Here is a 14,600-nt window from a genome sequence, read left to right as displayed (position 1 = left end):
CCTCACAAGTGTGGCACAAATCTGGGCAATGCACAGATGCATTATTCAAGTTGCCATCCAGAGTGTGCACACAGGTCTTTGGCCAGATGTACACTCTGAGGACAGGAGCCTCATGCAGCTCCAGACGGCAGGCCCACACCATGAAGGCCTCTGTCAGGGGCATGTGTGTACTGCAGGATATGTGCTAGAGAAGCTCAGCAGATTATGGTGCCACCATCATTATGTTTGGCAATATTCCCACACAAGGACTTGCAGGGCATGGAGAATTGAAAATAGATCCTGATTAAAAGTTAGATTTATAGAAATTTTGTGAAAGCTGTTGATAAATCACTTGCTTAGAGATGAAAATAATCCTTCCTCATTCGCTTGCCCTTCTGCACAAATCTATGGCATTATACACGCATCTGCCTGGTATGGAGCTGGCCTCTGTGGTGCACAAAATTGCATGGGCTCACCCAATCCTGGAGCTCACACACACACAATGCCACCAGTTTCCAAGGGATGAACGTGCTGGGATAGTAAACAAGCTGCCTATCCTGTCTTGAGCTATAGGCCCCCATAGGCCTCAGGATCAGGGAGGCTGAGCCATAGGCCAGTGGGAGGAAATTAAAAAAGGAGACTCCTCAAATAATTAAAATATCAGGTATCCAGTGCCTCATCTTCTTCTTGTCACATCTATGCACCCCAGAGTGTCAGAGGGATTGTCTGCAGTGCACTAAGCCAGAGGCACCAGGAAGGACACAGTTTCTATGGCAACCCCTTCCAGCTCCAATTCAGCTCGGAGTTAAAAAAGATTTCAAATAATTGGAGAGTGCAGGATAGCAGAGCCAGCAGTCTGACCCTGTATCCCTTCTCTTTCCTAGACTTTGAGGTGCGTGGGAGCTGAGAAAGCCCACGATGTGAAGGGAAGACAGGCACAGGCTCAGCTGAGACCACAGAACAGTCTTTAAGGAGACAAATTTGGGGTCATAATTTGGCCCAGAAATGGGTTTAGAATTAGCCTGCCATGGGCTAAAAAAAAAAAGGGTGGTCAAAATGTCCTGGGTACCTTCTAAATGCTGTGCCGTGCATCCTGCAGACCGTCCACGGTGCCGGTGTTTCCTAACACGGGTGCTGAGCAACATCAGACCAAGATATTCTCCCCCACCTCTCATCCCCAGGGGCAAAGCAGCCCGGAAGTCTGACTCAGGATGTCCCTGGGCCCTCCCTGAGACAGGAAGGCAGGGGCAGATCCTCTCTGCCTGAGCCCAGCCTGTTCCTCCATCCCCTTTGCCCTGCATTCAGCCTGAGGGGAGAAGGTGCACAGATCTTGCCTGCTTTGCCCCACTCCAGCTGCTGAGTCCCTCCTGGGAAGCTAAGGGGTTCCTGGGAAGCAGGACGAGGAGGCTTCATCACTCAGCCCTGATAGCTCTCAGATAATAAGACAGAGATGCCCAAGGCTTTTTGAGGCACTAAGAAGCTACAAAGCCAAGGGAGCTTGTGAGGGTCACTGGGTGCTCTCATCACATTTGAGGCAAATGGTAACACAGGACAATGAACCTGGGCCTTACGAGAGGTGATCTGAGTTTAAATTCTAGCTTCGTCAATCATTAGCTGTAAGACTTTGGGCAAAGAACTGTTCTGTGTCTCAATTTCTTCATCTGTAAAATGGAGCCAAAAGTCTTGGCTTCACTGGATTTTGGCTTCCCAGGGCTGAATGAGAACATGTATGACAGGCAGATTCCTAGGTGCCTGGCACATGCTGAGCACACATACTGAGTTCTTATTTTAGGATTTGAGTCACAGCCCCATTCTTCCTTCAGAAGGATACTAGACCCAAGGTGGTGGAAGAGGAAAGCAGCCTGCTGAGGGGTGGAAAGGTCTGGGTTGCAATCTCTGTCCTGTGTGACCTTCAGCAGAACTCTTAACCTCTCTGGACTTTATTTTACTCATTTCACAAACTCTTTTAGATCTAAGGTTTTACTGTTTTATAAATAAAATAGCTTGGGAAGACCCCACTACCCTCAGTCCTACATTTCACCTGAGAAAACTTACAGCCGAGGACTGTGACCCATGCAGACCGTAGGCAGAAGTCCTCCTATTACTGTGTGCCTTATTCTTGACATTTACTCACAACTTCCCAGCCTCAGGGTATAAAGAACAGCCCCTACCTGCAGCAATGGCTGTTTTCTTGTCCACGGTCACAGCTACAGCTGTGCTTGCTGTTACCACCGCCGGCTCACCTGGACCTTCTGGGGAAACAAAAGTTGCCCAGTTACTTTCTCAGCAGCTGGGGAAGAGCAGTGGTTGGGGTGGGCCAAGCAGATAAGTATAAATACTAGGTGAGGACATCCTCGGGTCACTGAGGGGGTGTTTGAGGAAGTTGTTGCTGTGATGGCTCTGCCACCACAGACCTTGGTCTTGGCCAAGTGCCTCCTGAGGCCCAGGTGCTGTCCCCTCTCTATGCAGATCTGAACCTGATAGATAAATAGGTGTATGTTGTGGCCCCTGCCCACCTGGACAACGCAGCACTGCCAGTGTCACTAGGATACTGTGAGTTTTCTCTGTCTCTGGCAGTGAATCTGTCTGTTTGCTGCTCATGTGAACTCGGGGACCCTTCTGTGACTGTTCTCTTGACATGGCTTCCAACCAGAATAGTTGCATTGCATCAGATGACTCATTCTAGAAGAAGGACAGGCTGCGCCCCAGGACTTGGTAGCAGCAGATCCTGGATTGTTCTTTATCAGTCACATGAGTCAGGGAGGCCCTGACAGCCCCTTCAGGAAGCCAGCTGTCGGGGCTGCATCGGGCACAGAAGGCTGGCTGGCTAGAGCCCACACATCCGAGGCCCTCCATAAATCCCAGTTGTTGGTGGCCCACTCACCACCACCACACCACTGTCCAGTCATGTCTTTCCTGGCTTTGCAGCTGGATTCTGCTCTTTTAGGACACTCTGCCAGGCTCCTGAAGGGCAAGGGACTTTCCTCAAGTTGCTTTTCCACCTCTTTTAGGAATCAGGCCACTGAAGGTGCAGCATGTGGGTGGCAGCTTCAGCTCTACATTAAACAGAGCTTTCTGGCTCTGAGCTGGTACAGGGTAGTACATGACCTTGGGCTTCTTAATTCTCACCCATTCATGGGCCTGGATTAGCTTTCCAGAGCACTCTTATATCTATAGGTCAAGTTCCAGTACTAAACATTCTAAGGAAGGGGCAAAATTTGATCACGTGCTTCTTGTTAGAATGTTATTACATGAAATGGCGAGACAAACAGGTCATGAGAATCTTGTTGTGTGCTGGTTGTTCTTACGGTGTTATTTGAAATGGAAGTTAAATCAACCACTGGTTTCTCCTATCTGCTATTTTGCTAAGATTACCCATCCCACCTTGCTGTAATCATATAACCCACAGAATTTTAAAATTACTCAGATTCTAGGAACCTGAAATGTGTGAAGTTGTCTTGATTGTAGGAATTTGCCATGAAGAAGCTGTAAGAGACCACAATAGATAAAAAAGTAGGCTTTGTCACCTTGCTTCTAGAAATTTCTGGAAGATACTGAGGTTGCTGACCCCCTGTGATTTTCCCCAGGCCCACAGGCTGCTTTCCCGGACAGACCTTCCATTGTATGTATGCTCCATAGGCTGTGGGACCATAATGACAGTCTCGGGGGACATCAGGAGTGTCAGCACCTGGGCCACCTACCACCTTCTTAGTCCAGCACTTGGGGTGAATGAGGGGGCTACCACTTGCTGGTGGAGTAGACCTGGGGCGGCCTGAGAGACTTTGCTCCGTGCTGGTGGGTTTCTTAGGCACTGACAAAAGACAGAGCCGTGGGCAGGCTCAGCCCACCAGGCCCAGTCAAAGGGTGGCAGAGTCAGCACAGAGAGGCAGAGGGAAGCCTTTACGCCCCCACCCCCGAGCTGACTCCTCTGCCTCCTTGGGGCTCCTCCTCCCCTTAAAATAAAATTGTTGTTTTCTTTCTTTGGGGGAGAATGGGCGTGTGCAGAGGTGTCCACGTGTCTCTAAACATATGCATGAGCGAGGGTGTGAAAAAGGAGTGAGCTCCTGCCTCCCAACTCAACTGGCCCTCTTTTTGGGTTGCCAGCTTCCCTCTCTTCTTGTGGCTCAGTTCGCACCCACCCGCCCTCCTACCTCACCGCCACAAAAAGCTCCCCCAGCAACTAGCAGGCACCTCCCAGTGACAATGCTGGCAGCAGAGAGCATCATCCTGGGCTGGGGCCAGGGCCACAGAATGTCCCCAGGACCCTGTGGGAGCCCCTCCTCAGGGAGCCCTTGGTGCTGCTGTAGATGGTGCCAGGAAGAAAGAGCTGCCTCATTCTGGCTCAGGGTGGGCAGTTTGGGAGGTAGACCTTCACCTTGGCTTTGAGAACCTCCCTCAGAGCTTTCACTAGGAGCAACCGCTTCCCTGTTACCCCCATCCCCTTCCTGTCTTCCACTTGGTGCAGTAAAAGAGCCTGAACTTCCTCGGGAAGACCTTGGTTTTAGGCTGGGCTCTGTGGCTCCCTTGCTGTGTGACCCTGGGCAAGACACAGAACTCTGAGCCTCAGATTCTCCCTGTATAAGAAGAGGTGTGATAATAGCATTTACCTTATAGGGTCGTGCAACTTACGTGTGTTATGTGTGGTAAGGAATTTTGTCAATCATGTTAGTGATACCTCAGGTGGAAGGAACAGGCACAGGATGGAGAGGCAGGCTTTAGCACAAGGAGAAAAAGGCATCCAAAAGACGCAGAGGTGACTGCCTTCTTGATGTTACAGTTCTGGAGGAGCCCAAGGGAGCCTGCCCCCTGCCCCCCCCCCCGCCCCCGCTGTCAGCTGGGGGCATTTCTCCATCAGGAAGCTGGAGGATGGCTGGTGGAAGTGACGGCCAGAGGGGATTTGGTAGGAGACATCTTGAAGGGGAAGTGCGACTCTACATTCTATTTGGCTCCCAGCCTGCCCCTCTCCTTTCAGATGTTTTCAGGCCTCCCCTCTCCTCCCTCTGTCCCTCCTCCTCCTCAGCTCTGGCCTGGGTGTGGATACTTTCCAGGCCCTCTTGCTCTCCTGCGACAGGATCAGTCTCCCCAGAGGTGATCTTGTGGAGAGCTTGCTCTGCTCAAACTCTTGGACCCCTGGACGAGGCCTTCCCCCTCTGTAGGCCACTGTCTCTTCATGTGTAAGTCAAGAGTGTGAGGTTGTGTGTCCTCCAAAGCTCCTTTCTGTTCTAAACATTCTACTGTTTTGTTGGTGCTCTGTTAAGTTACTTAATTTTTCCTTTTGGGGCCATTTTTCAGAGTGGGGCTGGGGGAGTTGGGTGCTTGCAGCTCTGGAACCCTTCCTGGTCCTTGGACTAGTAAGGGTTTGCTGTCTTGGTCCATGGGGCCTGGCCTTGGCTGCCCCACCTCCAACCTTTCAAGCCCCAGACCCACCATGGCCTGCCAGTGGGAGGCGCTCCATTATTATAAGCAGTTTCTGAGGCACAGGCCAGGAGCTCAGTGTTGCTGCCCCTAGAAGGCTCCAGGAGGTAGAGCCCAGGCTGCTTTCCCTGTTTCAGGAGAAGGAGAACTGTGAGGGGCAGGGGCCTCAGCAAGTATGGGCCGTGCCCAGTGGAATAAAGTGTTACTTCCACCTGGGTGGTTTAAGGAACTTTTAAGGATACTCAGATGTTTAGAAGTAGAAGAATCTTAGAGATTAATTGTCCAATACCCTTCTATTTGGAATTTGGGCTAGAATCCAGCTCTTCTTGACTTTTGGTTAGATCTCTTTCCTTTGTTCCGTGTTGGATTTTTAACAGCCAACTTTGACTGCTGGCTAGGGGATACAGTGACCCGTCCTATAAGCAGGGTAGAGACAAGATGTGTGGTAAGGCCCCAGTGAGCTTTCTCAAATTGCTACCATGTGCCAGGAGGAAGGTAGGAGGGAACCCGGATGTTCTGCTTCATCACTAAGAGCACAGGAGGAGGAGGGACGCCCTGGTCCTGCCTGGCCCGGCAGCACGGGGTGTGGATTACCTGGCTCCTCTGTAGAATGGAGGTTAAAGACAAAGCTGCCAGCAGGCTGCTCAGCGGCCTGGCGGTACCACAGAGGAAAGTGGTCCATGGTGAACATGCTGGCCTTGTCTTCAGGGGTCAGAAACTTCCTGTAAGGAGAAATATTTGGTTGTTCCCTTCAAATCTGGGAACACGTTTCTCTCTTTTTGCTTTTCCATACACAGCTATGCTGGCTGGGCCAAGAGAGTGATTCCCCTCTGCGTTGGTGGACTTGCAGGTACAAAATATGAGCTCCTAGCTGGTGGTGCCCCAGACAATGTCCCCAGCAATTCCTGCTTCTTCCAGAGTCAAATGTCATTACATCTGATGGCACGTTAGTAGCTAGAAGAGGTATGAGGCTTGTATTTTGAAAGAATACTTTCCATTCTTATGTAAATGGCTTGTCCTGCAAGGTTTTTTCTTTTGGATATAGCCTAATTTCTTTTTGTCTGGCTAATTGGCATGTCTGAGTGAGGAAACCGTATAGTCACCCCCACCACTAAGCTAATACAGGAGCATAAATTCCCCTCAAGTGGTTACTTCAAAGCCATTGCCTCTAGGTTTTAGAATGCATCATGAGTTTTCTCTTTTTAAGCAGCTTTATCTTGCTAATTATGGTTTTGCATTCCCTGAACACACAGCAGCCTGCAGAAGAGAGTGTTGGTCCAGAAGCAGAGTGGGAGGCAGGGAGAAGCTGGTGGGGATTAGAAACACTACTGTGGATAACCCATAAGGTGGATGGTTGAAGTGGGATTTTAAGGCTGCCTGGTTTACATGTTCCAGAAGCAGACCTGCCTTGTTGCACAGTTCCCGGGCTGCCAGTCACATCACAGTTCAGGAGAAGGGAGATGTGCAGGGCGTGTGAGACCACTCACGATGGCTGGGCCTGTCTGTCTGAGGTTTCCCTCTTCCATTTTCAGAAGTCTTTTAGAGAGAGGGCACAGGGGAACGCCGAGATGTTTTCTTCCTTTGCGCCGTCAGGTGTGGTGCACTTGTCCAACCTTGGCTTAACAAAGATGTGTGTGTTTTCTGATTGGGGTACAGTTTAAGGGGGTGAGGTATGGGTGGATAGTGAGCTTGGGTAGGAACATTTCCCACGCTGGTCATGGTCCCAGGGCACAGCCACAGTTTTCTCTCAGTCCAGTCCATCTGAGCTCTTTGCTGGTCTCTGACAGGGCCCTGGGAAAGGGTAGCAAGGCCGCATGCTTCTCTGTTTCCACTTCTGAAGGAATGAGGGGAGTTGGGGAGAGGGAAGAACAACCCCATTTGTTTTCCTAGAAAGACTCAGCTTTCTAGCAAGCACGGAGCTGTCCCAGAGTCCTGGAAGAAGCTCAAAGATGGATCTCCATTGCTAAATGCACTTGGATTTAGTGGGAGGAATGGTCAGTGGGTGGGAGGTGAGGACTGTGGGGTCAAGTCTGCTAAGGAGCCCCCTCAGTTCTTCTCCTCTAGATGCCTAGTGGCCTTGCCTAGCCTATTTCAGTCTCATGGTTTGCAGAGAACAGGTAGCTCTGCTTACCCCTCCCCTTCCTGACCCTCCTCTGGGCTCACACTCTCCCCTTGCTGCAGCACTCAGTGGGGAGAACACAGGGCTGGCTGGGCCCTGGGCATAGCAGGACTCTCCTGGAAACAGGCTTTGCTTGGAGTGGGGTTTCTCAGTCTCAACACTAGGTGTTGTCAGGAGCCATCCTGGGTGCCATCTGATGGTTAGCAGCATCCCTGGCTTCTGCCCACTAAGTGCCAGTAATAAGCACCCCTCCTCCAGTTTCTACAATTAAAAATGTCTCCAGACATTGCTCAGTGTCCCTGGGGTGGGTACAAATCACCCCCAGTTAAGAACTGCTGGCTTAGGGGAAGGGGGGATGTCAAGAAAGGATGGATTGCAGCCAGAAGATTTATGCTGTCATGTAGAGACCTGCCCCGGGGGGGAAACAATTTCTGGGTTTCCCTCCGTGGACATGAACCTTTGACTAACCCTCCCAACGTCAAGTCTCCAGGTCTCTCTTGCCGACTGGGCCTCCCTCCCTGCTGGGGGTACCTCCAGGGTGAGTCCAAGCCTGGGTGGAAGGGTTAACTTTCCAACCCTCCCACTCCGTAAATCACAGCTCTTCCAGCCTCCTTATATTCCAGGAGTCTCTGTCCCTGCTTGCCCCACCCAGCAGACTTACCTGTTGGAGATCTTCTCAGAGCCCACGAACAAGCTGCTTCTGAGGAGGCCGGCCCGGGTACCCAGGAAGGCTCTGTCTGCCACGCGCTGGTAGTCCCTGTGGGGCAGACAGAGCAGGTGTCACCACCATGCAGCACAATGGCAGGTCCAGGAGGAGGGTACATGGAGAAGGGAAGACCCCAAGGCCCTCTAGCACCTGGCCATCTGACTGGGGGTGGGGCTTTGCTGGGCAGCACCCTCCTTGTTAATGGAGTCCCCTTATCCTATGCTACTCTGCTTCTTCAGCTCTAGCTCCTGATCTGTCCAATCAGCTTTTGGGGAACTCAGGAAGAGAGATTTTGTCTTGGGACCTAAGGAATAGTGGCTTCTCATGACCAACGCATACCCAGCACCTCACACTTGAACTCTTTTTGCATATTCACACTGTTGACACCAACCTATGCAATCCTGCTGGAATTCATAACCTTGCCAATAGATTTGAAAAAAAAATCCATTAGCCAGCTGATGTGCAACCAATTTTTTTCATGGTCTTAAAGACATATTGTTATGGTAATGTACCAGGATGGTAGCCATCATCTCTTTCTCTCTTTTTTTAAATTTCAGCTTTATTGAGGTGTAATTGACATAAAGTTATAAGATATTTTAAGTGTACATTGTCTTGGTTTGATATACATCTGCATTGTGAAAGGATTCCCCCACCCAGTTAATTAACACATCTATCACCTCACACATTTATCTTCCTGTGTGTGTGAGAACATTTGAACTCTCCTCTCTTAGCAAATTTCAATTATACAATACAGCATTAGCACTACAGTCATCATGTTTTACGTCAGATCCTCAGACCTTAGTCATCTCATAACTGAAAACCTGTGCCCTTTTACTAACTTGCCCCATTCCCCCACCCCACAGCAACCACTTTGCAGCTCTGATTTTGTTTCACTTTTTTTTTTTTTTAAGATTGCACTTCTCTGGCATATGTCACTTAGCTGCTAGGCCATTTTGTTTTGTTTTGAATTTGAGCTCAGTTTGCCAACAGGAGAGCCTTTTCTCAGGATCCACATTATTATCAGTGCTAACTCTTGTTATCACTTGTCTTTTTTATAACATTCTGACAGGTGTGAGGTAATAAATATCTCATGTGGTTTTGATTTGCGTCTCTCTGATGATTAGTGATGTTGAGCATTTTTTCATGTACCTGCTGGCCATTCATACATCTTCTTTGGAAAGATGTCTATTCAGATCTTCTGTCCTTAAAAAAAAACTTTTTTTTTTTTTGCTATTGGGTTGTGACTTCTTTATTTTACATATTAACCCCTTATCAGATAAACGATTTGCAAATATTTCCTTCCATTCCGTAGATTGCCTTTTTGTTTTGTGATTGTTCCTTTGCTGGGCAGAGCTTTTTAGTTGCATGTAGTTCCACTTGTTTATTTTTGTTTTAGCTTCCTTTCCTTTTGGTGTCAAATCCAAAAAATCTTTGCCAAGATTGATGTCAAGGAACTTAACCCCTATGTTTTCTTCTTAGAGTTTTATGGTTTCAAGTGTTATGTTCAAAATATTTAATACATATTGAGCTGATTTTTGTGATTGATGTAAGATAATGATTGAGTTTCATTCTTTTGCCTGTGGCCATCTGGTTTTCCTAACACCATTTTTTGAAGAATCCATCCATTCCTCATTGTAATTTCTTGGCTCCTTTGTCATAAATCATATATGTGAGTTTATTTTTGGGCTCTTTATTCTGTCCCATTGATTTATGTGTTTGTTTGTATGCCAATATCATACTGTTTTGATTACTATAGCTTTACAATATAGTTTGAAATCAGGAAATGAAATGCCTCTGGCTTTGTTCTTTCTTAAAATTGCTTTGGCTATTTGGGGTCTTTTGTTGTTTCATACAAATTTTAAGATTGTTTGTTTTATTTCTGTGAAATTTGCCCTTGGAACTTTGATAGATATTGCATTGACTCTTTAGACTTCTCTAGCTAGTATGGACATTTTAACAATATAAATTCTTGCAGTCCATGGGCATGGAATATCTTTATATTTCTTTGTGTTTTTTAAAATTTCCTTCTTCAATGTTTTATAGTTTTCAGTGAAAAGGTTTTTTCCTCCTTGGTAAAATTTGTCCTTAAGTATTTCATTCTTTTGATGTCATTGTAAATGGAATTGTTTTCTCAACCTCTCTTTCTGACAGTTTGTTATTAGTGTAGAAAATAACTGATTTTTGTATATTGATATTGTATCCTGCAAATTTACTGAATTTGTTTTACTAATTCTAACAGTTTTATGTGTGTGTGTGTGGAGTCTTTAGGGGTTTCTAAATACAATACCATGTCATCTACAAATAAAAAGTTTTACTTCTTCCTTTCCAATTTGGATGACTGTTCTTTTCTTTTTTAAAATATATATTTTATTGATTATGCTATTACAGTTGTCCCATTTTCCCCCTTCACTCCCCTCCCACCTGCACACCCCCTCCCACCTACATTCCCCCATTTAGTTCATGTCCATGGGTCATACATATAAGTTCTTTGGCTTCTACATTTCCCATACTATTCTTGCCCTCCCCCTGTCTATTTTCTACCTACCATTTATGCTACTTATTCTTTGTACCTTTTCCCCCTCTCTTCCCCTCCCACTCCTCTGTTGGTAACCTTCCATGTGATCTCCATTTCTCTGGTTCTGTTCCTGTCCTAGTTGTTTTCTTAGTTTGCTTTTGTTTTTGTTTTAGGTGTGGTTGTTAATGACTGTGAGTTTGCTGTCATTTTACTGTTCATATTTTTTATCTTCTTTTTCTTAGATAAACCCCTTTAACATTTCATATAATAAGGGCTTGGTGATGATGAACTCCTTTAACTTGACCTTATCTGAGAAGCACTTTATCTGCCCTTCCATTCTAAATGAAAGCTTTGCTGGATAGAGCAATCTGGGATGTAGGTCCTTGCCTCTCATGACTTGGAATACTTCTTTCCAGCCCCTTCTTGCCTGTAAGGTTTCTTTTGAGAAATCAGCTGAGAGTCTTATGAGCACTCCTTTGTAGGTAACTGTCCCCTTTTCTCTTGCTGCTTCTAGGATTCTCTCCTTCATTTTTACCTTGGCTAATGTAATTATGATGTGCCTTGGTGTGTTCCTCCTTGGGTCCCACTTCTTTGGGACTCTCTGAGCTTCCTGGACTTCCTGGAAGTCTATTTCCTTTGCCAGATTGGGGAAGTTCTCCTTTATTATTTGTTCAAATAACTTTTCCACTTGTTGCTCTTCCTCTTCTCCTTCTGGTACCCCTATAATTCAGATATTGGAACATTTAAAGATGTCTTGGGATGAGAAGATGGCGTTGGGGCAGGAGGGAGCAGATTCTACTTCTTCCTACACATGGGAGAAAATCCTAGCTGATCTATAAAGTACAAAAGCAAACAGCCAACAGTACCTCAGCATATATGAAAATAAGAGACCAAAAATTGTAGCGGATACCGAAAATACAGATGGTAAAGAGAGTGCTTCAGGACAATAAGGTCCCAGGGACTAGCTCGAGGACCAGGGCAGCTGCAGCCCCAGGCCCGGTGCATGCTGGGTTTGCCATAGAGTCCTTGGGAGAGAGCCAGGGCAACTGCTCCCTCCCTGGCCAAACAAGGTCTGAGCAGCACCAGGAGAAAAGTGGTTGCTTGAAGTCACTGAAAGGGAATAAGGTCTAGGTGGTAAACACACAGGGGCTGCGAACACTCTCGGAGTTCGTGGATGCTGGCAGAGTTGAGAGTCTTGCAGTGATGGGCCCTGACACCTATGGTCATGGGTCTGGTTGGAGAATTGGGCTGTGGGAGAGGCCAGGCTGCTGTACAGAGTGGCAGGTTTGAGTAGGAGGAATTTCTCAAAAAGAAAAAGTGAAAAGACAGACACTGTTCGGGGAATTCTCCTGCAGCAATAGCTCCAGCCTCCCTGCCACCCAGCTGGGCAGTGATCCTGAGGTTGCGTGGAAGGTTGTGTGGAAGACCCTGCATATCTTCATAGCACTGGGAAGGGTGTGCCCTTGCGGGACCAAGGCAGCTTGGCCAAGCACGTGCACGCCTGTACTCCAGCCCACAGCGGTAACCCCAGGGGAAAGGCCTGGATCCTGGATCAAGGCGCTGGGGAGAGGCACCAGGCTAGCTCTGGGAGGCTGACTGAGTGCAGATTGGGAAAGAAGAAAAGCCATACCAAACACCCCTCAGCTTGCTGCAGCCAGCAAGACCAGAAAAACCGGTTTGGCCACTTTGAAACCAAGAGGCTTTTTTATTTTATTCTATTTTTATTTAAAAAAAAATTTTTTTTTATCAGGAAGCTCAATGAGCTCACAATGAGCTACCAGAAACTACAGGGAAACTACAATGAACTCACTGCAAACTATATCAACATGAAAAAGGAAATGGAAACTATCAACAAAGGCTACAAGGAAATGGAGAATACAATTTCTGAACTGAAGAACATAGTAGAAGGAATCAAAAGCAGGATTGATGAAGCAGAAGATCATATCAGCAAGCTAGAAGACAAAGTAGAAGAAAACACCCAGAAAGAGCAAGAAAATGAAAAGAGGCTCAGAAGGAATGAAGAGGGATTAAGAGAAATTCAAGACAATACAAAACGTAATAATATCCACATAATAGGGATATCAGAAAAAGAAGAAGAAGAGCAAGGGATAGAAAACCTATTTGAAAAAGTAATGATGAAAAACTCCCCTAATATGATGACAGAAAACGTCACACAAATCCAGGAAACACAGAGAGTCCCAATCAAGAGGAAACCAAAGAGGCCCACTTCAAGACATATCATAATTAAAATGGCAAAATACCAAGACAGAGAGAGAATCTTAAAGGCAGCAAGGGAGAAACAGAAAGCAACATACAAGGGAGCCCCACTAAGGCTAGCAGCTGACTTCTCAATGGTAATGCTCCAAGCCAGAAGAGAATGGCAAGAAATGTTCCAAGTAATGAGAACCAGAGCCCTGCAATCAAGGCTACTTCACCCAGCAAGGCTCTCAATCAAGATAGAAGGACAAATAAGGAGCTTCACAGACAAAAGAAGTCTAAAAGAATACACCTCCACCAAACCAGCTCTGCAAAAGATGCTAAAGGCACTGTTTTATGGAAAGGAAGGAAAAGAGAGAGAGAGAGAGAGGAACACAGGTCAAAAATGGCAATGAATAAGTATCTATCAATAATAACCTTAAATGTAAATGGATTAAATGCTCCAATCAAAAGACATAGAATAACTGAATGGGTAAGAAAGCATAACCCACACATATGCTGCCTACAAGAGACTCACCTCAGGACAAACGAGCTAAACAGACTGAAACTGAAGGGCTGGAAACAAATATTCCAAGCAAATGGACAGGAAAAAAAGCTGGGGTAGCAATACTCATATCAGACAAAATAGACTTCCAAAAAAGGGCCATAAAGAGAGACCCAGAAGGTCACCTCATAATACTCAAGGGAAGAATCCACCAAGAAGACATAAATACTGTAAATATATATGCACCCAACATAGGAGCACCCAAATACATAAAGAAAATCTTAGAGGACTTAAGAAAGATATTGACAGCAATACAATTATAGTGGGGGATTTTAACACCCCACTGTAAAAAATGTTACAAACAAAATATCAACAAAGATATTGTGGCATTGAACAATGTCCTAGAGGAAATGGACTTACCTGATATATATAAAGCCCTTCATCCCAAAGAAGCAAAATACACATTCTTTTCAAATGCACATGGAACATTTTCAAAGATAGATCACGTGATAGGACACAAACCAAGCCTCAAGAATTTCAAGAAAATTGAAATCATACCAAACATTTTCTCCAACCACAAGGGACTGAAACTAGAAACCAACCCCAAGGGAAAAAAACAAACCACTCAAAATCATGGAGATTGAATAGCATACTATTAAACAATGAATAGGTCAAGAATGAAATTAGGGAAGAAATCAAAAAGTTTCTAGAAACAAACAAAAATGAACTCACAACAACCCAAAACTTATGGGACACAGCAAAGGCAGTCCTGAGAGGGAAGTTCATAGCCATATAGGCCTACCTAAAAAAGATAGAAACATTTCAAACAAACAGCCTAACCCTACTCCTACAAGAACTCAAGGAACAACAACAAAGACAGCCCAGAGCAAGTAGAAGGAAAGAAATAACTAAGATCAGAGCAGCATTAAATGACATAGAGACTAAAAGCACAATTCTAACAATCAATGAATCCAGGAGCTGGTTCTTTGAAAAGATAAACAAAATCAAGAAGCCTTTAAACAAGCTCATCAAGAAAAAAAGAGAGAGGACCCAAATAAACACAATCAGAAATGAAAGAAGAGACATTACAACAGATACCACAGAAACACAAAGGATTGTAAGAAATTACTACGAAGAACTGTATGCCAAGAAATCTGAAAACCTA

At 46.0% G+C, this 14,600-nt stretch overlaps 1 protein-coding gene across 25 annotated transcripts in view; it reads right to left on the bottom strand.

Moving 5' to 3' along the window:
* Positions 1 to 14,600, bottom strand: part of CACNA2D4 (calcium voltage-gated channel auxiliary subunit alpha2delta 4) — a 128,330-nt gene that overhangs the window by 42,382 nt on the left and 71,348 nt on the right. For 23 of the 25 annotated variants that reach the window (XR_004901454.1, XM_036018450.1, XM_036018453.1 and 20 more), the window contains 3 exons: positions 8,175 to 8,270; positions 5,989 to 6,116; positions 2,151 to 2,231 (listed from right to left, as the gene is read on the bottom strand). Coding sequence is in view for 24 of the 25 variants with exons in the window: in XM_036018450.1 (XP_035874343.1) it covers positions 2,151 to 2,231; positions 5,989 to 6,116; positions 8,175 to 8,270 (305 nt within the window). In the remaining variant the exon portion in view is untranslated. The remainder of the gene's footprint in view (positions 1 to 2,150; positions 2,232 to 5,988; positions 6,117 to 8,174; positions 8,271 to 14,600) is intronic. The other 2 variants (XM_036018455.1, XM_036018460.1) reach the window with 2 other exon arrangements.

Source organism: Phyllostomus discolor, chromosome 2 (genome assembly GCF_004126475.2).
Source record: "Phyllostomus discolor isolate MPI-MPIP mPhyDis1 chromosome 2, mPhyDis1.pri.v3, whole genome shotgun sequence".
NCBI lineage: Eukaryota > Metazoa > Chordata > Mammalia > Chiroptera > Phyllostomidae > Phyllostomus > Phyllostomus discolor.
The sequence above is the reverse complement of the archived record's forward strand: the minus strand, read 5'-3'. Positions and strand labels throughout refer to the sequence as shown.